We start from the raw sequence: 22,737 nt of genomic DNA on the forward strand, positions 1-22,737 counted from the left end.
TGTGGCTATTATATTATATCGGATATGTTTTGTAGTCCTAAAATCTTTTAATTATTTCAACCATTCAGGTATCCAAACGTCCAGCTTGTTCAGGACAGTAAAGCTTCAATTGTTGGTTTTATAATCTTTATACTTTTTTAATTATTTAGCTTCATTTTTAGTTTAATTGTCAGAAATGCACTGAGAACCCTTCAAAGCAGTGAAAACTTTGTGCTCTCTGGTACTGTTTTGCTAGTTTCAGCTTTTAACTACGATCTTGTTGGTTTAGCTGCTGGTTTGCTAATTTTAACTTTTTTTACTTCAGCATTTATCTAGAATAAAGCCAGAGTTTAGCCAATTTTAGCTTTTGTTCTGATTGTTTTAGCTTTAAACTATCCAAATTTCCAAAATGTCAGCAATTGTCACAGAAAATACAAATATTTCTAGTTTTACGTTTATTTTTGGTCTCACAAAAGTTGTTTAGCGGTTCTTGTTCTGGTCTTGCATTAATATATTCATAAAATGTCAAACATAATACCGGAACTATTTTCATTTGGGCCAGTACTTCCTGCATCGTTAGCCGCTTCGTTTCCACGACAACGGGACAGAATGACGTTCACGCTGCGGCCCCTTTAAGAGCCCGGCAGCGGCGTATTCGTTACCATGACGACGAGTAACGAGAGGAGCCCCACGTCTTTTCCGTAGGAGCGAAGGGGGCGCGTGGAGTCGCAGGGAGCAGCCAAGTTCGCACGTACTCACAACATATTGAACAGTAAGTGATTCCCGGCTTCTGAATGGAGATAAAAATTAACTCGCAGTTCGAAAAACACGGGTAGAAGTCGAGGAGAGCGGCGGGTGACCGGAGGGGTCGCTTGAGGGTTGCCAGGTAATCCCACAGCGGCGGCTGCATTAATAATATATGAACATTTGTGGAGCTGAAAGGTGACTTCTGAGACCTGTTTAACACCTGTTCCGGGTCGTTTCAGCGGGAATAACCAGGGATGCTTTCTGCGTGAGCCGAAGCACAACTTCTGCCCCAAGAAAGATGAGCAAGAAGTATCAGACAGCAAAGATCCCGGAGTTTGAGAACCACATTTCTCTCAAATATGAAATCAAGAAGAGAATTGGGAAAGGGGTGAGCAGTTTTTTTTACTCCCAGCTGCACTTGAAACAGATGCCATATTGTAATTTCTCCACAGGAAAAAAAATCCTGCTTTAATCTTAAGAGAATTCCTGACATTCTCCTGACTTAAACCACAGAGCAGGGAATATTTGTTTGCAGATCAGCTTATGTATTATGTTGCCTCTGCAGCTCATTTGTTTTTTTCCCCTCTCCACCGCTGCTCTGTGGTCGGCTCTGGACTAACTACCTTTCCCCAACCCGTCAAGGGAGAGCCATAAACTGTTGCTCTGTTTTACAGCCAGCTGCCTGGAAAAATGCGATACAGACGTGCCATCCCGGGACACCTAGACGTGACTCTGCCTCACTTTACACACCTGTTCATCAGCTGCACACTGGGCTTGCTTTGAGGAACCAAGCAGTACCAAGTGCAGCCCCGTAACTGTGTTTGAAAAGTCATAAATGTTTTTTATTTTATTGCTTTAAACAGGGAAAGTCGGTCAGTTTTGTTTTCCTGGGATACAAAGAGTCTGCAGAGCGCCGTGTGAATATGATCCACTGGCCTCGCTAACAACAACAGTGGATTCTGACCCCCTGCCTGCCTCACTCCTGCTTGTGCAATCTCCTTCTTCTCAACAGGCCAAACTGTATTCTAATGACGCTGTGATCAGTTTACGTTTTCAGCTTTTCCAAAGGCAGACAGGGTCGCAAACGCTGCGAGAAAGGACAAAGACACAAAAGATCCACAAGGCAGCTACACAGACTTCTTAAAGATTTTAAAAAACAAAATTGTCCAGAAGAAAATGGAGCTCTAACCTCATTGCTCTTTTTCTGCCTTGCCAACATTCATTAGCTGCCCCTTGACATATGCAGTGTTGTTTCTGTTTGCTTGTTTGTTTGTTTGTCTTCATTTGTCCAGTGAAGTCACGTCTGCAGGTACAAGCAGCCACCTGATGAGGTGTAGTTTTTCTCTCTGTCTCAGGCTTACGGCATCGTGTGGAAGGCCGTCGACAGACAGACGGCGGAGGTCGTGGCGGTGAAAAAAATCTTTGATGCTTTCAGAAACAGAACAGATGCCCAGGTGTGTGAACATTGTTTACCTGAGTGAAATAAAGACATCAAACATAATCAAACCAGGGGGGGGGGCGGACTTGTTCTCAAAAGTTTTAATTTCTCCCCCTTTCCAGTCATTAAAGCTGAAATGTTAGCTTGAATCTGTTCTGTAATTATCTTCATTTATGATCTTCACTTGTCTGCAAACCTCTGATCCACGGTTTAATCGTTCTTGTAAAACCTCCTCCTTCACCTTCAACACGGCAGCTAATTATTAATTAGACCAGGAGGCTCGAGTGTTTATAGCTGCATGTTTCACATCCTGACTGCAGTGTTTTGTTTTTGTGTTTTTCTTTTTACAGCGAACATTCAGAGAAATCATGTTCCTCCAGGTAATAATATTGCTTGCATGAAATAATACCTTCATTAACTGTCGAGCTTCAGTCTGTGTCCACAACACACAGATAATCTCATTCTTATCCTCACCACCTGTTCGTATAATACATTCAGATCAGTGCTTTCCAAACTTTTCAGCTTCTGACCCAGAAAATAAAAGCAGTAGAGACTTACATCCCCGACTATTTTTGTTTAAATGTTGCTAATAACGCAACTAAACAAAGATGTCATGACAGTACCATGATTGTTATAATATTCTCATCAATTTATGACTATTGCTTTTTATGTTTTATAACAATTATCAGAAAAATATGCTAGTAGCACTCATTTCTAACTTTTATTTGATTTCTGTTAATTACCTTTCTTGGCCCCACAGTGGGGTCTGTCCTCAACATTTCGACCCACTGATTGAGACGTACGTCGCTTTAAGAAGTAAATAGTTTCCTTTGGGAACAATCTGTGTTGTTTATGAATTAGACAAGCTTTTAAAAAGAAGATTTTTATCTCATATTACTGTGGTCAAACTGATTGGCACAGCCCACATTTGTTTTCAGCTACAACCAGAAATGTGCCGGTGAGGTTTTAAACTATATTTGCAATAAAATGGCGGCCTCTGCTTGGTTTGTAATGTATAGATAGCAAAGTGAAAATACTCAGATAAATAGACTGTAAACAGATCGCTTAGAGTGACAGAATTAAAAGGATATTGCATGAATTTGGCACATACAGTATGTATCAGTAACGTTGTTGAGACCTCTGAAACTGCTTTTGATTAGTATTCATCAGATTAATTTGTGTCTAAATAAATAAACTCAAAGCTGATGTAGTTTAGTGGGTGGCAGTCCACAGTCTGTGTCACCTGATCTGCATGTTCTCCTGCTACCCGATCAGCTCACGTCATCTTCCAGTAAAAACCCAGAGCTGTGGTCTCACTGTTTTGTAGCGACGATTATGTAAGCCGTGTTGCAACTTGTGCCGTTCTTCTGCGCCGCGCTCTGGCGCTACCGTCCAGCTATTACAGGACTGTGCTGCCTTTGTTTCTGTTGCTGACACGTTTAATCCCTCCACAGGAGTTTGGAGACCACGCCAACATTGTCAAACTTCTAAACGTCATCCAAGCACAAAACGATAAAGACATCTATCTCGTCTTTGAATACATGGGTATGTATTGTGATGCAGAAACACTCCAACAAGTACGCATCATTTCAGCTTACAAAACATCTAAAGATAAGGACTGAAGTGGTTGGAGGCAGGTTAGCAGGGTTAGGACTTTAGCAGCTCAATGCCAAAAGAAGTTTAAATGATATTCCTGGGTGTAACACAATAATGTTTAGGATCTTATCATTTGTTTAAATTGATGCTGCAGCAATAGGTGACCAGCTTTCCCTCTTCTTCTTCGTCCTAGATACGGATCTGCACGCTGTGATAAAGAAAGGCTCTCTTCTGAAGGACATCCATAAGCGTTATGTGATGTACCAGCTCTTCAAAGCCATCAAATATCTCCATTCAGGGAATGTTATCCACAGAGACCAAAAGGTGAAAAATGTTTGTCAGAATTTGGACATTTCATATTGTTAATTTGGCATATTTAGTCTTAAGTTTTTCTTTTTGTTTTAAAATAAAACCCCAGTAAATCATAAAACCCTTGACCTTTCAAGCAAGAATGAAGTTCCTCACATTAAACTTCCTTTACATTTTCCACTCTTGGTTTCTGTCTTAAACGGAAAACCTTGTTGAGAATCTGACTTGTTTTAATAAATGAATGCTCTTCCGCCCGTTTTCTCCACAGCCCTCCAACGTGCTCCTGGACTCAGACTGTGTAGTCAAGCTCTGTGATTTCGGCTTGGCCAGATCACTCAACCAGATCCAGGAGGACAGCGGGAACCCGGCGCTGACGGAGTACGTGGCCACACGGTGGTATCGAGCACCAGAGATCCTGCTGGGATCCTCAAGGTATCAGCTGCGATCAGCATCAGTTGTTCCTAGAGCATCTGACCTCCGCCCTTCACAATAGTTGATTTATTAATGATGAAACAGTAACAGGACATACTCTTGTCTATTTTTGGAAGAGTAGTTGGAAGAGTAGTTGATTTATAGATGAAACCCCAACCGTGTAACCATTTGTCAGCTTTGAAAATGGCTACTTCCTCATCTGCTGCTCTGCTGTTTTGGTGTTTTCAAATCCCTAAATCTCAGGTGTTTTGTTGACCCTTATTTTTTAAATCTACATAACCAATTATCTCCTTCCTGAGCGCACAAACCTAATAATATGTGACTTCATTTTACAATGAAAACATGCTTCCTCAGACACCAGCAGCACCTTTCATATCTATTTTTAAAGTAAGTCCAGGTCCTGCAGTACATTTTTGATGTGACACACCCCCTCACCCAACCTTTCCTTTAAACTTAACCTTAAATTTCAACCTCAGCTTTAAACTAAAGCTAACCTCTAAACCTTACCTTTATATCACATTGCTCATGTAAGATATGCATGGCTTAATGGAGACGTTGTGTATATTACTGTAGCCCCACAAATAGAAAATTAGCATTTTTTTTATCAGAATGCACATTTAGAAGGAGTTTTAATATCTCATTAGTTGCAAGCTGTAATCTCACCACTAGGTTGCACTGAACACTAAACACCGCTCCTTTAAAGCGGCACCATTCTGAGTTTCCCAGCCCCTAAAAGACGTGTTTGTTGTCCAAAGGTACACCAAGGGTGTGGACATGTGGAGCCTCGGCTGCATCCTGGGAGAAATGCTGCTGGGAAAAGCCCTGTTTCCTGGAACGTCCACCATCAACCAAGTAGAGAAGATCATGAGTGCCATACCTCACCCAAGTCCCGAGGGTGACTAAAATCTCAAAAGAGCTTTTTCGAGTGTTCATCAGTTTCAGCCTGGATTAAATAATTACTTTTATGCTTTCAGATATTCTCGCCATCAAGTCTGAATACGGAGCTTCTGTCATTCAGAGGATGTTACTGAAGTAAGGCAATATGTAGTTTTGTTTTATTTCATGTTTTTGCTATTTATATTGTAAAAGTCCTTCTCTATACAAAGACACATGAACAGAACCTTTTAACTGTGTAATTGTACGTATGTGTATGTTATCAGCCAATGACCTGCAGCTGTATTTGTTCTCAGCAGGACTGTATTTGACGTTAACACAGAGTCTACAGTTCCTCATCGGCCTTTTTGTGACCTTGTCATTGCCGGCACAAAGCTAAATCAGGGAGTGACGCAAACAAATTTTCTTCCTGTCCCCTGGGTTGACTATCACGAGAGCGTGCACGAGGAGATGAGTTTAATTAAAAACACAGGGAGACCGCAGTGATGCAATAACCCAGCAGTGACAAAGCCAAACAGGCCGCCTTCTTGTGACGAGTGCCTGGAGATATCTGAACGAGCAGGCCTGAAAACATACAATAACCACTTCAGGCCTTCTGTTCTGACTGCTTCCAGAGGTCAAATGTTTTTATTTGTTTTGTTTTTTTTCCTCTGACTCCTTCTGTTTCCTCCATTCACCAGACCGCAGGTGCCTTTGGAGGATCTTCTCCAGCCGTCTGTGCCACCTGACGCTCTCGACCTGCTGAAGGGATTGCTAGTTTTCAACCCAGACAAGCGGCTGACCGCAGAGCAAGCCCTTCAGCACCCATACGTAGCCAGGTATTACAGCTTTGTGGTTAGAAAGATTGTTAAGAGATATTTTTTCATGTATTATTTTTCTGTTTTCATTGATATTAAACACGTTAATCTACAAATCTCTTCACCATATTCAGCTGTTTGTGCTGTTTGTTGATTAGAGATGTCAATATTTGTAAAATAATATGTCATGTGTAATGACTACAACTGAGTTTTCTGTTCTCCTAGGTTTCATAATCCAGCCAAAGAACCAGCTCTCAACTACGATGTAGTACTGCCAGTGGACGATGATGTGCAATTATCTGTGGTTCAATACCGCAACAAAGTATATGAGGTACTAAAATTCAGAGTGAATTAAAGTTTTTCCTCAAGCGGCTCATATTGCACTAAAGCTCACTGCAGTAACGTGTTAATTAGGCATTCACAAAGTCATAGTTCAACTGATCACACAGACTAAACCTGGTAAATGTTCCTCTTGTGCACCCACAGATGATACTGGAGAGGAGAACCAACCGTGGGATGCTGAGACTGCCCAAGAATGGAGGTTGTGTAGAAAACCAAGAGAAAACCACCGTGAAGTGTGATAAGGGGGAGCAGAGCCCAGTAGCGGCAAACCGCCATGGAGCTGACAACCGTAGAGGGAAAACGCAGCGTGAGCAGAATGATGAGACAAACCCCGTTACTTCACATCCAGATGTCGTCCAAACCGGCGCCGTGAGTTCCTCTGCTGCCGAGAAGACGAGCCCAGTGGTTGGCTGTGGCTATGGAAAACCCTCGTATAACCCCATCACACATGTCCCAAGTAAGAGCAGTTTTGAAACACGGATATTGTTTTGGCATGACAGAGCTGTGAAGAAGAACATAAACCCCTCTTTTATTCATCCAGATGGTTTTGTTCGGGTTCCAGCTCATCACCTCGCTGCAGCCAGCAGGAAAGCAGCTGGACAGACCAGTAATGGCACCGCAACTACACCACCAGCAGAGGGCTCCGGAGCTATCGTAGTAAGCAACAGACTGCACTTTGCTCACCTCTTTACTTTTACTTGTGACCTAACCCTGGTTTCTTTCAGTTTTGCTTTCTTTCTTGCGTTATCTACCAGCATCCTTCTCTGAACTTTAGTCTGACTCTTCCCCCTCTCTTCTCCAGTCCATGGACCAGATTCTGCAGCGCGGCCGCTCAGCTCCTCCTGTCCACAACCACTCCTTCTCCTTGGCCCTAAACCAAACACAGAACAACCCTTTAGTCCGCAAGGACGAGACGTCTCTGTCTGCCGGGCTGCACATCACCTCAGCTCGCCTGGTCAGTGCATGATGTTATCTAAGGCTCTGAAGATTTTAAAGTGACAAGACCTGGTGACAATAATAACACTTCCATTTTCGTCTGCAGCACCAGCGCTCCAGTCCTCAGGCTCGTGAGGCTCAGCCACCGCCGCGGTTCAGCAAGAAGGTGTTTCAGAACCACTGTAACGTTGCTGCTGCTGGAGACCCACGAGCCAAATTAGGCAGCTATTCCCAGGCCTACGGTACCATCAACAAGACGGAGCTGGACAACCTGCTCCGAAACCGCCCTCACCACCAGTAGCTGCTGGAACACCAGCGGCGTGGCCTTGTTTTGGCAGGATGTTGGGTGCCAGACATAGAAACTGTTGGGTGAAACTTTATTTTTGGTACTGTATGAATTTCAGTCATGGAGAGATTTATTTAAATTCACTGCCCTCCATGGTGAAATCTGTTGCGTTTATCAAAGTGAAAGCTGTGGCCTTTTTTTTAAATGTATATGTTTGATGCAGCCATATTGTTTGGATCTGAATTGAGAATATATTGATGAATATGCACCACTGTTACGCTCTTCTAGCTAATCCATCGTCTTGTCTGCCTGACAGGATGACAATGCTTTTCTGAATATATTTGTAAAATGTCACAAATAGAGGGAGCCCAACAGGTGACACTCTAAGTTAGAATCAGCCAAGAGTTTTCATTTTGATCAGGTAAAAACAAACTTACCTGAAGGCTTAATATCACATAAACAACATTATTATTCCATTGAGTTTTCAGAGGGACATGTAACAGTTGTGAAATGTGCAAACAGATGTTTTTATTAACAGATTATATGTAACAACAGCAGCAATAAGCCTCCTTGCTGTAACGTGTGCAGCACATGAAGTTTGATAATAAACTGAGGTTGAAGAGTTGATCCTGACTGGAAGTTTGACAGAAATGTTAAAGCCTCCATTAATAATGAATACTGATGATTACCAGTTTCTTTTACCAAATGCAATTGTTAATACTGGTCCGGTTTTTATTTGTTTTTGTGGTAAAAACAGTTAATCCGATGGTTCCCATCCCAAAGGAATGATGGCAACATCACTTACGATTAAACTATCAGATTATTGTATTTTTTTTGTTTGTTTTGCATCCTCATATTTATTTGCTATTTTTACATAGAAGATATTATTTTGAAATTGTTCACTTGTCGGTCCGCAGTCTTTCAGAGAGTACCTCAATTTATTTGTTCATATGACTAAATGGAAACTGAGGGGAGAAACATTGTTTGGTTGGAGGGATCATAACAAACCAAACATGACACAGGGCTGAAAAGTAGAACAATAAAATAACTTTTTATTATTGTTATTATTATTATGTGAATGCTAAGTCATGCTTTTTATAACTGTTTATACATCCAAACATTTGAAACATTTCTTTGTAGAAATATACTGAGAAAAAAACCCCATTGTTCTTTTTAAAAGCTACTGCACCTTTCTTGCTCTATTTTTCTTCTTATGTTGCATTTAGTGTTTAGCTCCTGTTTTGCTGTTTTATCTTTTAGCTAAGGTTTTGCTAATTTTAGCCACTGGCTACTGTTTTGCATTGAGATACAGTTATGCAGATTTTAGCTTTGATTTTGCTAAATTTAATTTTTAACTTAACTCTTGTTTTGCTTATTTTTTGCTTTGTAGCAATGATTTTACTAATTTTAGCTTTTACCTAAGGTTCTGCTAATTTTAGCACTGAGAAACAGCTTTGCTTATTTTAGCTTTTAGCTTTTGTTTTGTTCTTTTTAGTCCTGTTTTGTTCATTTTTACTTTGCAGCTATGGTTCTGCTCATTTTAACTTCTGTGTTGCGTGTTTTAATTTTAACCAGTCACTTCCATCTTCTACAGCAAAACCAAACAAAGTCATTCACCTTTCAGCATTCTCACTACATTTCCACAGAGAATGCAAATATTTCTAGTTATGTATTATGATTAATATTATTGAATCAAAGCAGATAAAATAAAACCTCATGTGCTGTGTTTTCCCCTCCAGATTCAGATATATATGAGCTTCAGTATGTCTTTCTGAACTGATAAAAAAACACATTTTAACATTTTATCAGTGATAATAAATCACATGACTCAGGCGCATCTAGATCTTTCTACAGCGGGGTTTAGTTCATAAACCTTCCCCTCTCCTCCACGTGACCAGGAGACGGTATTTAAATTAAAAAAAAAACGCTGTGTCATTTGGAGTCGGATAATTAAAGAAATAAAAAAACAATAATGATTATTCTTTTTTTTAAAAAAGGACTGAGCGGAGATTCCCACAGGTCACGTGACCCGGCCGGCTGGTGACGTCAGCGGCCCCCCTCTCAGTTCGGTTCAGATCCAGGAGGAGGAGGAGGCGGACGGAACTCATTTCTGCGGCCGCTCACAAACAAACTGCCTGAAAGGTAAGGGTGTTGTTGTTTTGTCGAGGACGTAATTCACCTGTTTGGTTTATTTATTTATTGTTTTTTTTTTAATATGGCAGCGATAAGCTCCCCCCGCCCCCCTTGTTGAAAGCCGTTATCTTGTTAACGGTCACCGGGACAGAAAGATGAAAATCCAAATTTTAGCCCAAAATAGAAATGTTAGCCTCCAGACAAACGTCGGGATTAATGATGGCGGTCGGGCTTTAACAGGGGAGCTGACAGGACACCAGGGTAAGGGTGATGGGGGCGCCACAGCGTCTCACTGACTCTGCTAAAACAAAATAAATACAAATATTTAAAGAAAAAAAAATAGGATCCAACATGGCGAGCTGTGTTGTGATGGGGGGCTCGGTCCAGTTCTGACACATCCTGCTATAATGCCCCCCTTCCTGTTAATGGCGAAGACAGGCTAACAGATGATGTGAGTGTCGCATTTATTTAAGGCCTGCAGACAGAGCCTCTGCAGCATGGTCAATAGTCCTGGGTCCACGTTTCTGTTTTGGTTTGCAGCAGACTTCATGTTTCATTCATTCCTGTTATCAGCCTCCACCAATATGTGTTGCATTGCACCTGACTTCACAGGATGAAGTTCAGATTCCAGTTTGATTAACTGGGAGGCAGTCATGTTCAAGAAGGGATTCAATTATTTTAATTATTTTAATGGGATGTTTGTGTTGGAACACTGTTATGTACATTCAGGCTCATCAGGCAACACATAAATGATGACGACAACAATTTTTATCATTATTTGTTGTAGGAATATGAGCTTTTGTCATGACTCCCCACATGGTTTTATATTTTTGTCGCTGATTAAGTCTCTTTATTTACTTTTTTGGTTGTTTCGAGCCAATCATTTTGGCCATAGAGGGATTTTTATCTGTAAATATTTATATAATGTACTCTAAAGTTTGATATTTTTGTTAATTTTATATGTGTATTAATTGTTTGCAGAAAGAACCGAGTATTTCCTAAAGTAGAATTAACCATTAACAACAATTCTTCTTAAGCTGGAGCTGCAAATGCTTTTTACATGTACACATTTATATATATATATATATATATTTATGTACAATTAGACAGCATTGATGGCATCAAGTGAGTCATTTTGAAAGCCTTTAGCTCCAATTCAAATACCATGAAACAAGTCTGCTTGTTACAAATTGTCTTTTACTTGGTAAAAATCATAAAACTGTCCCCCAACATCGTGACATCAACACTGTTTACTGTCACACATTCGTTTCAGTCTTTAATTCCCTTCTCTTTGGACAAATACGCCACACGTTTCAAAGTTTACACCGCCTCATGTGACCAAAACACACCTTTTTCTTCTCCTAATACATCATTTGAAGGGTGTGTTTTTAGTAAGCCCGACAAGTTTGATCGGTTTCTTCCAATATCATCTGGCTGCTTTCTGTGAATTGAAACTAAAAGGGTTCTGATCACCTGATATCATGTGAAGGAATCATGTTTACTCTGCTTACTGTGCATGTTTGTTTTTTTTTAAGTTAGTAGCTCAGTTACTAAATTAGTTGAAATGGATTTATACAGCTGCAGTATTTATTGGGTGAATGTTTTTTTTTGATTTAGCTAGTTACACCGAGTCAACTCTGGCACCTTCACCACCTGATAAAGAAGTTTATTAAAAAGAGCAACATAGTTAGGCGTTTGCTTACACTGGAGTCAATAATAAAACTCTTTTTACAACAGGTTATTCTCAGGCTTTAATAAGTTAATGCCCAGTATTTGACTCGGACCGTACCTTTTACGTATTACTACTTTTAAGGAATTGATAAATCAAGCAATTGTGATCTAAGATGAAAGTTTTCTAAAAAAACAAAAAAAGTGGGGTTTCATTGTGGCAGATTGCTGTCATTCACTAACTTCCTGAAACCATCTGATGAAAGGCCTAAAAGTTTGCAGGTTTGAAACTGTCAGAGCTGCTGCTGTCCCGATGACTGTCCTTCCCCTCAGACTCGTACAACCGCCGTCTGATAAGGTGGAGGCACAGCCGCGGAGACGCTTATCTGCCAGTTAGTCCAGATAATTGTCTTTAAACTGGGACGGCGTGATATGAGTGCATGCTGTTTATGGAGCTAAAACAGTCTCCTAATTCACAAATGCACAGGACGAGATTCCACACGACTGACATCAAAAACTAAAGAAGAATAAGAAGAAGTAGCAAAAGTAAATTAGCTATTAGAGAATTGTTTCAAAGATCATCTGGGGATATAGTTTTTAGTAGCATTTTTAGTTTTTTAAGAGGAACGGGTATTTTGGGAAGAATATAGTAAGTAGTATATCTGAACCATATTCCAATCTGGAAGGTGGCGGTAATGCACCTGAGGTTGTTTGCCAGCTGCCATTAAAAAGCAGAAGAAGAAGAAGAAGAAGAAGAAGAAGTAGTCAAACCGCGCTATTTGCTTGGGAATTTCAGTTAGATGGTGGCGAAGTCCAAGTAACTGAATTTCCCAAGCAAGTAGCATGGTTTGACTAGTTTTTCTTCTTCTTCTTTCGTTTGTAACGGCAGGCGCGGTTTGACTAGCTTACTGTGATTGGCTGCTGATCATTCCCTGTTAAAAAGAAAGACATTTGTGGACTGAGACATCAGGGGAGTCTCAAAATTCACACACAAGCAGATTGTAAATCAAGTTATATTTGTGTTTGCATCAAAAATAGAAGTGTGACTCTCGTCCTGTGCATTTGTGAATTATGTTGTTTTAGGAGTCTGTTTCAGAAACACCTTGTGTGTGAGAAACAAGCACATGCTTTTATTTTTATTTATTTTTTTACCCCACAGGTTACAAATCCAGTTAGTCAGTCATCAGGTGACAGTGAAGCGGCGTTTTACTCCAACTGAGACGATGAACACGTGGCGTAAACTTCTGCTCGCTCCGGCTTCGCCTGCTCTGTTTCTGTGCTCCCTGCTATCGCTCGGGCGTGCAGGCGGCAATGCTTGTTCGTGGGCTTATCGCCGTATTGTCCCAACCTAATTGTGTTAACGCGGCTCTCCTGACTGGACCGCTGAATTCCTCCCTTTAACCCTAATTCCCTCAGTGAGCGCCATCGGCGGAGGTCGTGGACAGCGGCGCTGTTTTTACCCACAGCATCGCGGCGTCTCGCCTAAGAGGATTTGCAGCCTCACCTAACGCTTGTAAAGCCGTACAAGGCCCGTCTTAAGCTGAATACTAAAGGGGGAAAAAACAAGCTATATTGACTGTATTCACTTTAACATTTCAGACATGGAAGTGAAACCAGTGTTGTTTTAACACTTGGTGGTAGTTAAAAAAGTCAAACTTTCAATGTCCTCAACTGGGTCATCTTAGTGTCATCTTAGTGCGGGTTTCTTTTGTAACCCTGGTTATTTTTATTCCATCAGGTGCTTTTTTTTTGTAATGACATGTGAAAATTAAAAAAAATCAGTTGTGAAATCACCAGAGGAAGGGAGGCCACCTACACAGCTGTTGTGGCTTTGGGAGATATTAGTGCTCCGCTCCCTGGAGTGTATGTGTGTGTTACTTTGAATTACGCTAAATAATCCATTATTGATACAAAAATCCACAGACAGAGCTGCACTGATGAATTCGGCTCTAAAATAATAATAATAAAAAAACACAAAGCAAAGTGTCTTTTTGTAAAACTTGACCACAAGATTTGTCTTTCATGGCTCCTAAAACAAACAAACAGAAACAAGCAGTGTGTACTCTGACAGCAGTTATTAGAGCAGGTTTCTAGTTTTACCAGGAAAATACAATGAAGCTTAAAGTTATAATATAATATAACTTCTCTTTCATTCCAAACAACCTCAAATCGCTGATTTAGGTTTAATTTTTCTTGTCAGTGTGCTTTTCTGGTAATGAATTGAGCTTAAAGTGTTGGTCAAGGGAGATAAAAGGCATTTAAATACTTTACCTTGTGCTTTATTAAGTTGGCACTGTTTTTTAAAAAATATTATTTTATATCGAGTGTAAAACACGCTCGCCGGCCACTTTATTAGGTGCACTTGTTCAATTGCTCGTTACAATAAATAGCTAATCGGTGAGCCACACGGCAGCAGCTCAGCTCATTTAGACGTGGCGAAGCATCAGAGGGACTTTGAACATGATTGTTGGTGCCAGACGGGCCAGAACCTGCTGACCTGCTGGGATTTCTTTTACACACGACCATCTCTGGGGTTTAAGGAGAGTGACCTAATAAAAGAGAAACTATCCAGTGATGGACAATTGTGTGAGAAAGGGCAGACTGGCCGGAGAGGCAGCGGCTCAAATAACCAGTCAGAACAACCGGACACCTCTCTGAACCTCGAAGCAGATGGAAGAGCAGCAGAAGACCACACCAGATGTGGTGGAACAGCTGTAAATCTGCATCAACTGCGTCATGCTGTCATATCAGTATGGACCAACCCAGTACTAGCCAGGTGAACCTAATAAAGTGTCCGGTGAGTGTATAAAAACACCGGATGTGTGTGTGTGTGTGAGGCGCTTTGAAGAACCTGGAGACGAGCACTGTAGAAGCGTGGATCGTTTATCATTTGATTCACAGCTGATTCGATTAAATGAACTGTGATATAATGAAAACCCAAGATGCCTTTTATCAGATATCCAGGGTCAAAATCATTTATTATTTAGCACAAATCCTGTTAATTATCCTTTCATGAAAGTGGCCACAAAAGAGGCGGTAACAAACAAATGAAAAACAAAACCCGAGTCGTAAAAGTGCCCACAGACGAGTAACGGAAGTCGTCGAAAGTATGCGAATTGATATAAATGTGATATATTTAGTTGTGCCTTAAGTTAAAGACTTTGAACACAGTTTATTTTACCTTCTGTGTGGTTTGTGCTCTCAGTTCTGTTGAGGAAGATGATTTCTTGAGCTGCGTGAACATTGCTCAGGGTGGATATCGTGTCGCATATTTACTCAGAAGCTCTTGGGTCGATGTTGACACAGGTTTTTCTGATCAGCTGACTGATATGCTCTATTGTGGGCCATTATAAGCAAATACACCGTGGCTGTGTTACACAGCTGTGACAGATTTCTGTTCTGTCAGCCAGTGTTCAATACAGATGGAACCCTTGACCCACAGAAAAAAGGGGCTGATGTGAAGACACGATAAAATAAATCAGTGTGTGTAATACGTTGCCTGCCTCACACGATGATTGTTGTCTGTGGTGGGGGGTGGGGGGATTTGGCTCCTAAGATAATGACTGTAATCTGGAATGATCTTAATGGGTAATGTCAGCGCGAAGCACCGCCAACATGTTGCAGCGTCCCGGTGTTACGGACAGGGATCATCAGGAGTCCAAATGCATCCGAGAGAGCAAAACTGAGCGACGTTGCGTAACACTTACTGTTAATTCAACGTGGCCTGGAAAAAGACAGTCAGTCAGCGTGACTTTCAGTTTTCTGACCCGCTGCCGCTGAATGAACATTTCTGCCCTTTTTGCTAAGGTTGGCGAAAAAAAATAAAACAACCCCACAGGTCGAGTGCAGCGAGTGTGTTTAAATCCCTTTCCACACACGGCCGCGGTGCCCGTATTGTATTGTAAAGCCGGCGCTCTCCCCACGTCTGGCCTTTTTTTTTCAGCTTTTTCGAAGTCTGCAACTGGCTCAGTGGCTTTTGGCTCTCCCCCCTCCTGCCCAGCAGAAGTTTTCTGCTGGGAGCCGTTGCCCTCTTTGTGAAACCTGCGAAACACATTCAGAGACACCCATTCAGATGTTGTCCTCTGTAGGAGACGTCTTTTTTATGTGCACGAAGCTGCCTCTTTATTTTTACTGATGGCACAGAAGCTTGTTCAAGTAGCCTGATTGGGTGGGGGTGGAGGGGCAGTGTCTTTACATCATGTGCCAGCAAATTATGTCTTGCTGAGAAAAATAAGAAAAACTCTTTATTTGATCCATGATGAAAATGTGTTTTAAACTATTAGTACGATTTCCTCCAACAGGCCACTCATTCAGCAGGGAAACTATTTAACATTGACATAACTTTTAGTTTTAATTTTAGGTTGGAGGTGTTGAACTGTTTGAACATATTTGCTTATTTCTGCAGTTTGGACTGTAATCTGTTCACAGGATGACATTAATAATCCGTTAACCATTCAATCCTTCTGAAAATGTTCAGGTTTATATTGTGCAACAATTTTAGTTAAGATCCTTTCTTCCTGTTTAATGTATGTTTGTGTTGAGTGCATATTTTTTTGTAAGTGGTTATTGTCCAACTCTGTTTTTTTTTTTTTTATAGATTATTGCAGTTGTAAGCATTTGTCCACACCATGTCCCAGGACAAAAGTGGATACCCTATTATGGGTGAGAGTAACCCACTCCATAATGACGTCTACGGACCCCCTCAGCCAGGTTTCGGCATGCCACCTCCCAACTACAGCCAAGGCCCGGGAGGACCGTACCCACCAGCGGGTGGTTATGGGCAGCCTGGCTTCCCTCCGGCAGGTCCAGGTTTTGCCCCTGGTCCCTACCCTCAGATGCCCTACCCACAAGGACCCTATCCACAGGGACCCTACCCACAAGGACCCTACCCTCAGGGCCCTTATCAGCAAGGTCCTGGACAGCCAGGCTTTCCTGGTGACCCTATGGGTGAGTATTCAACGCTAGAGCCGAGGCATCAGTGATCTTTTCCTTTAATGGCAACTCTGTTTTAGTCATTATACACCAACGTTCTGTTTGAGCAGAACCCAACAGGATGAGCACAAACGCAGTAAACTGAATAAAAGCACAGCAGTTAAAATTGATTTCTTTAACCTTTATTTTGCCAGGTTGGTCGATTGAGAACTCGTTCTCATTTACAACGATGACCTGGCCAACTGGCAGTAGGAGTGGGCTCGATTTATAAAACAACAACAATCACAATACAACAGTCATACTCCTATAATAATAAAAAACCAACACATGGGGATTACACTCATGCAAGTTAATGAAAACAAAAAACACAAAATTTACATTACATACAACTAGCAGATTAAAAGCAGGTACACGGATCAGAAACTAATGATCGTGAGGAGGTACTGAAGGTGGATAATGAGACAGAGCTTTAGATTCTTTCGGATCTTATTCTAGTTGTTTGGGGCGGCAAACTGCAATAAGAAACGACCAAAGGAGCTGTGGGCTTTTGGGATGATCGTGGTGATGAAGTTAATGTTGGAGATATTGATTTGTGAATGAAGAAACAGGGAAGTTTTGCCAATAAAAGTTTTGTTAATAAACTGGTACCAGTGCAACAACCTACAAGATGGTTGTTTAACTTATGAAGATTACAGTGGTGAGTGTTGAAGATGGCACCTGTGACAAAGCAGATGGTAGCTTGTTTTTGAGGATGCATGTCTGCACAAGAAGGAGATAAATGAACTTTTGTTTGACCAAGCAGCCTCCACAGTAGAGATAAGCCTGCTTATGTGCCTTTGTTCTGAGACAAGGTCACGTAAGAAAGTCTGTTTGTTAATAAACATTTCTAGATGATGAGGGGTGGATATTTCACATTTGCACCACTGCGAACACAAGCAGTACTGCAGTGGTCACTGAGGCTTTGGCAGCAAACAGCTGATGTCTTTTGTTGGTCTGTTGGTGAGAATGACATCAAATTAGTGTCAAAAGACTTGGTGGGCGGACCAGTTCAGGTCACCTCATAACAAGTGTTTAGAGTCTGTGTAAGGAACAGTGAGTTAAACTGAGAGTAAATAAGGACCAGGCAGGGGCAGATGGTGGCCCGTAACAGCCAGCAGCAGTCAGAGTCCAAAACATTTACGACTGCGGAGGCACTCCTACGTCAGGAGGTAATGGAGTAAAACCAGAAGGAGCAGTCTGGACCTGGATTGTGTTGATTGTTCCTGAAAAGCAGCAACAACAAGATAACTAAAATGTTCAAAAATTCAGTTTTTCTTTACGTTTGTGATGATGGATTTGTCCTCGTATGACAGACATGAAATGGATCGTCACAAAAAGGGGGAACGGTGTTATTACTCGCTGTGTTCGTGTTCTCCAGAGAGAAACCACCAGGGAGTCCTGGGTCCCGTGGAGAGCTCTGATGTCTCTGTGTGTTCAGTTCTGGTCCTGTAGGGCCGCTGTCCTCCATGTTTCTCTAATTCACCTGATTTGAATGAACCTGAAGATCCGCTAAAGGGGTGAGTCAGCCGTCGAATCAGGTGTGCTGGAGCAGGGTGGTGCCCCCCCCCCCCCCGAGGGGGGCCCGATTGGACACCACGATCCAACCTAGTCCAGTCCGTGCCGAGAGGATTCCGGGCCGGGCTCATGGAAGCGAACCGAATCCAGTCCGGGTCTTCCGCCCCGCCGCCTCCCTAGAATCAGCTGAACCGGTGACGATGCAAATCGTCCCTGAAAGACAGGAAGCCCGTGGTGCCAGAAACAAACAACCCCCCCCCAAAAAAACCAGGCCAGCGCAGAACAAGAAGAGTCCCGACCGCAGCAGCAGAGCCCCGTCACATGATGGAGTATAAGAAGCTCGTCGACGACCAGCCGCCGCGGAGGGACGATCCTTTCGGCTCCGACAGGCAGGCAGGCGGGGTCCAGTGGAGCCACGGCGGGTCCGGGTCTGCGGGACACGGCTCGGACTTCGGATGGGCCAACCAGCGTAAGTGACGGCATGGATCCGAGGACTTCACACTGAGGCTGAGCTCCACACATGATGGTACCAATCAGAGATCCCACAGGCGCAGGGACCTGCTGCCATCTTGGATTTTTATTTGGGCTATTTTTAGAAAGTCCTGCAACAAATTAGAAATGTTGACAACATGAATTATGAAAGAGGTTAGACACTCACAAGTGTGTGAAAGTTGTTTCCTAAAGTCCTCTTTTTTTTTTGCTTGTGGTTCTGGAGATGTTACTGTGTTCTTGATTTATTGTTTTTTTATGACTTTTGTTGATCTGGGTGTACCTTTGTTCTATGTGGGTCATGAACACTGACAGGTAAATAGTACGCATTCACCTACATATGTTTCCACTTATTCATAAATATGTTTTTCACTCTAAAGTTTCCACTTTAGATAAAAGAATAAACATTTCTTTGGGGCTTATATGGCAAAAATGCTAATATTTCCCCTTCAGCCCTCAGCAGACTTATTTTTTCTTATTTTGATGAACTGGTAATCAATCATAGGATCAGCACTGCAGTTTGGATTAAAAACACACCAGAAGCTCATTCGTACGTTTTGCCAGCCGCCTTGTGAAACCCTGAACTTTTATCCTGTTATTCAGCAGCATCTGCAGGGAGCCCTGGTTACCACGGTGACGGGCCTCCATCCTACTATGACAACGAAGACTTCACCAGCTCTGGCTTCGAGGACAAGAACATCCGACAAGCCTTCATCAGAAAAGTAAGTGAAATTACAAAAAGGCTTCTTGTCCAAGAGCTAAAAACTGGTTCTGCAGCTCTAAAAAATGTCTCCACTCCTTTTTACCCCGGCAGGTTTTCTCAGTTCTCACAGCGCAGCTGCTGGTCACTTTCTCCTTCGTTGCCGTCTTCACCTTTGTTGCCGATGCCAAGTACTTTGTGCGCCGTAACCCCTGGACGTACTACGTGTCCTACGCAGTGTTCTTCGTGTCTCTGATCGTCCTCAGCTGCTGCGGGGACTTCCGTCGTAAGCACCCATGGAATTTGGTTGCTCTGGTAAGAACACGCCTGAATAATTAAAAAAGATAAACCGGTTCAAGTCTACTTAATTCATCATACAAAGATAAAAAATTAGACAGAAGCATGGACTGTTAGAGATAGATGTGTGATATGTAGGGCAGTGAAAAGCAGTGTGAGACATGAACCTGATCAGAGAGAGTGTTGTTCATTTTTGTTTTTATTTTTTCTTGTAGTCCATCTTGACGCTGAGCCTCTCCTACATGGTGGGAATGATCGCCAGCTTCTACGACACCGAGACGGTCATCATAGCTGTAGGCATCACCGCAGTCGTCTGCTTCACCGTCGTCCTCTTCTCTCTGCAGGTCAGGACGGGCGTCCACAAACGTCCCTCTGCGTCTCAAATGTTCGAATTGAAGCCGTTGTCTCACGCTACATCGTCCTTCCAAAATAAAAGATGCATTTTTCTTCTTTACAGAGCAAGTACGACTTCACTTCCTGTCGGGGCGTTCTGTTCGTGTGCTTGATCGTTCTGCTGCTGTTCTCGATCCTCTGCATCTTCATCCGCAACAAGATCCTGCACATCTTTTACGCCTCGATGGGAGCGCTGCTCTTCACCTGCGTAAGTTTAGTACACCCGTGTGTTGGATTGGGACAAAATGATAACTTTTCTACTTTAACATCTCTGGAGTTTGTTCATTTTTCTTTATGCAGGTAAATTAATGAAAAAAAGTGGAGATTAGTTTGTAATAATTGTTGGCATTTTTAGTTCCTTTATGGAGGGTTAGACTAAGTAGTTTTCTTCAGTTGATGTAACTTTATCTTCACTTGCACGTCTGTCTGATGTGCTCCGTTACACACAGTTCAACAGAAGACAAGATAAAAACATGATTGTTGTTTTTTAAATAAATCTCCTAAACTGCTTTTAAGATAATTATTTAAACACATGCTTTAAATATCTTTAAAGCAATACAATCTGGCAAGTATTTGCATTCACTGATGCAGTGTTTTACTCAACCTCCGACAGAAAACTTTTTTGGTTGCTATTTCTGTTCATTTCTAACTTTTACAGTGAAAATAAACGCAAATGTTTTATGCTGCACAGTTTTTTCTAGATGCCATAAAATCCTAAAAAAAACTTTAGACAAACTTAGGACGTGATTTACGTGTTCTTTCATCTCAGATCCTTAAAAGTGTGAAGCTTTGGAAACGACTGATTCTTCCTTTTCCTTCTCTTCTTGTGTGCAGTTTTTGGCTGTCGACACCCAGCTCCTTCTGGGCAACAAGAAGCTGGCCCTGAGTCCGGAGGAGTACATCTTTGCCGCTCTCAACCTCTACACCGACATCATCAACATTTTCCTCTACATCCTGTCCATCGTGGGGCGCTCCCGCGAATGAGCCCGCGCCTTCAGAAGGAGCGGCGGCCTCCCTTAACTGTGAAAAGTCGCTAACGTGATCTTTCTCTCTATCTAATTACACCTTTTATCCCTCACACGAACACACACACACACACACAGGTAGTTGTGCCGTGGAGGAGATGCAGCATGCCATATAACTCAACCGAGAGGGGACGGTGTTGATTTCCTCTTTCAGACCTTGCTGTTAATGACAGATTGTAATGATCTGCTGTCAGTCTTGCTGTTTTTTCCCCCCCTCCTCTGATTCTACTAACACACATGGTTCTGTCTACATCACCCACCTAACAGACTCCCAGTACGGCTCGACACATTCAGAATAAAACGAGTTACGCTCCGGGCGCCTGCCACTCAGCCTTGCCTTGCCGCAGAAACTAAACTGGAAAGATTAAAGCTTTTTACTAATGTAGAACCAGCTTTTCCTGAAGAAAAGATAGAAATACTATATTTTTTTTTCCCCCTTCGTCTGTTTTCACAGACTTGTCTCTCCTTTTCAGCCTGCTGGTGTGTACTAACTGTGCATGGCAAAATTGGAAACACAACTGAGGATGCTGTAGGATTCTGTAGATTTAAACCTCGAGCTCGCTTCTCACAGCTGTACATAGTCTAAACACGTTATTGTTGCCAGTATCCCCCCTCAGATCCTCTTTCCTGCCCCGTTCCTACCTCTAAAAAGGCATGCTGGAGCGATTCATATGGATGTGTTGATTTTTGAGGACAATGTGCACTGTGCTCTGAATGTTTGACAGATATAAACATAAAATAAATATTTATTAAAACTGAAAGGATTTTTTTTTAATGTTCTAAAATGTTCGGTGTCATGCCACAGACGGGGTTTCTTTTCCCTTTTTGTTTGTTTTTATTACTTTCTCTCTTGTGTGGCCATTACTGTATCGCGAAACCTGCTGAGTGTATTTATTTTATTTATTTTTCTCATATTTTTCATCACTTTAATAAAAGGTTTATTCTGACAAAAAAAGGAGTAAATCAGTACTGGATTTGAAGGAACTTAAACCCGATTAGTTTGAGCTTGGTGTACATAACGGGGTTGATTTGAAGCTGGGGGCAAAAAACGAAGTAGCAGAAGATTGTAAACTCATAAAACACCATAGCAAATAAAAAAGCAACGTGCACTAATGGCCAAATATTTCTACATTTAAACACAAAATGTGGTGAAGGGTGTATTTAACATGAATATTCGTACTATAACCTTTTCTTAATCTATACCTCTTGCATGACCCTGTCATCTTTTGCATGTGCGAATGCACACAGTAACGCTAATGTTTTAGGCAGGCACTGTTGTTTGGGATCCCTTTTTGTTTTTTTTTTTCTTTTAAATATTGTGTTTGTATCCAACTAACATGTACGTGTACATAAGATACCTTAGTGTTCTGATGTGTATAAATTAGGTTTGGGCTTTGTGTGTCTGTTCGCATTGTATATTTGCACCATATTGAAGTTGGACTGGACAGCTGTTTGCTTAATAAAATGGAGACCGTGTAAAGGTATTAATCTCTGTCTGAGTATTCTTTTTTGGGGGGTTTCGTTTGTTTATTTTTAACTGGAAACTACTCCAGAATGGTACCTTGAAGCTTTTTTTTTCTTTTAAATTCTATGAAAATTGGAGAAAGAGAAAAAGTGATGCTTTTATTATTTTTAAATAAAATTAAATCACAAAATGGGGACAAGCTGCAGTGCAAAATAAATAATACTGTAGAATTTTGCCATAATTGAGTCATGTAAGAATGAGCTCATAAAGACACCATGTAATAGCACATCATCTACCTTTTAAATGAAAATTTTTAACAACTGTC

At 41.7% G+C, this 22,737-nt stretch overlaps 2 protein-coding genes across 7 annotated transcripts; both read left to right on the forward strand.

Moving 5' to 3' along the window:
• Positions 1-614: 614 nt before the first annotated feature.
• mapk15 (mitogen-activated protein kinase 15) lies at positions 615-9,168 on the forward strand. Of its 3 annotated transcripts, none has more exons than XM_017421119.3 (15): positions 615-865; positions 966-1,114; positions 2,082-2,180; positions 2,515-2,544; positions 3,619-3,709; positions 3,954-4,084; positions 4,338-4,501; positions 5,257-5,396; positions 5,476-5,533; positions 6,076-6,213; positions 6,418-6,523; positions 6,679-6,991; positions 7,097-7,191; positions 7,337-7,489; positions 7,577-9,168. In XM_017421119.3, the coding sequence occupies exons 2-15, from the start codon at positions 1,025-1,027 to the stop codon at positions 7,769-7,771; spliced, it is 1,803 nt and encodes a 600-aa protein (XP_017276608.1). In that variant the 5' UTR covers positions 615-865; positions 966-1,024; the 3' UTR covers positions 7,772-9,168. The 3 variants fall into 3 exon arrangements, with proteins under 3 accessions (XP_017276608.1, XP_017276591.1, XP_017276600.1); XM_017421102.3 differs by having other exon boundaries at positions 621-865; positions 7,076-7,191; XM_017421111.3 differs by having other exon boundaries at positions 632-751; positions 7,076-7,191.
• Positions 9,169-9,802: 634 nt separating this feature from the next.
• grinaa (glutamate receptor, ionotropic, N-methyl D-aspartate-associated protein 1a (glutamate binding)) lies at positions 9,803-22,435 on the forward strand. Of its 4 annotated transcripts, none has more exons than XM_017423567.3 (7): positions 9,803-9,898; positions 16,155-16,504; positions 19,136-19,254; positions 19,347-19,547; positions 19,745-19,873; positions 19,987-20,130; positions 20,757-22,435. In XM_017423567.3, the coding sequence occupies exons 2-7, from the start codon at positions 16,186-16,188 to the stop codon at positions 20,904-20,906; spliced, it is 1,062 nt and encodes a 353-aa protein (XP_017279056.1). In that variant the 5' UTR covers positions 9,803-9,898; positions 16,155-16,185; the 3' UTR covers positions 20,907-22,435. The 4 variants fall into 4 exon arrangements, with proteins under 4 accessions (XP_017279056.1, XP_017279065.1, XP_017279072.1 ...); XM_017423576.3 differs by having other exon boundaries at positions 19,139-19,254; XM_017423583.3 differs by lacking the exons at positions 9,803-9,898; positions 16,155-16,504 and adding an exon at positions 18,181-18,512.
• The last annotated feature ends 302 nt before the right edge of the window (positions 22,436-22,737 follow it).

Source organism: Kryptolebias marmoratus, linkage group LG5 (assembly GCF_001649575.2).
Source record: "Kryptolebias marmoratus isolate JLee-2015 linkage group LG5, ASM164957v2, whole genome shotgun sequence".
NCBI classification, from domain to species: Eukaryota; Metazoa; Chordata; class Actinopteri; order Cyprinodontiformes; family Rivulidae; genus Kryptolebias; species Kryptolebias marmoratus.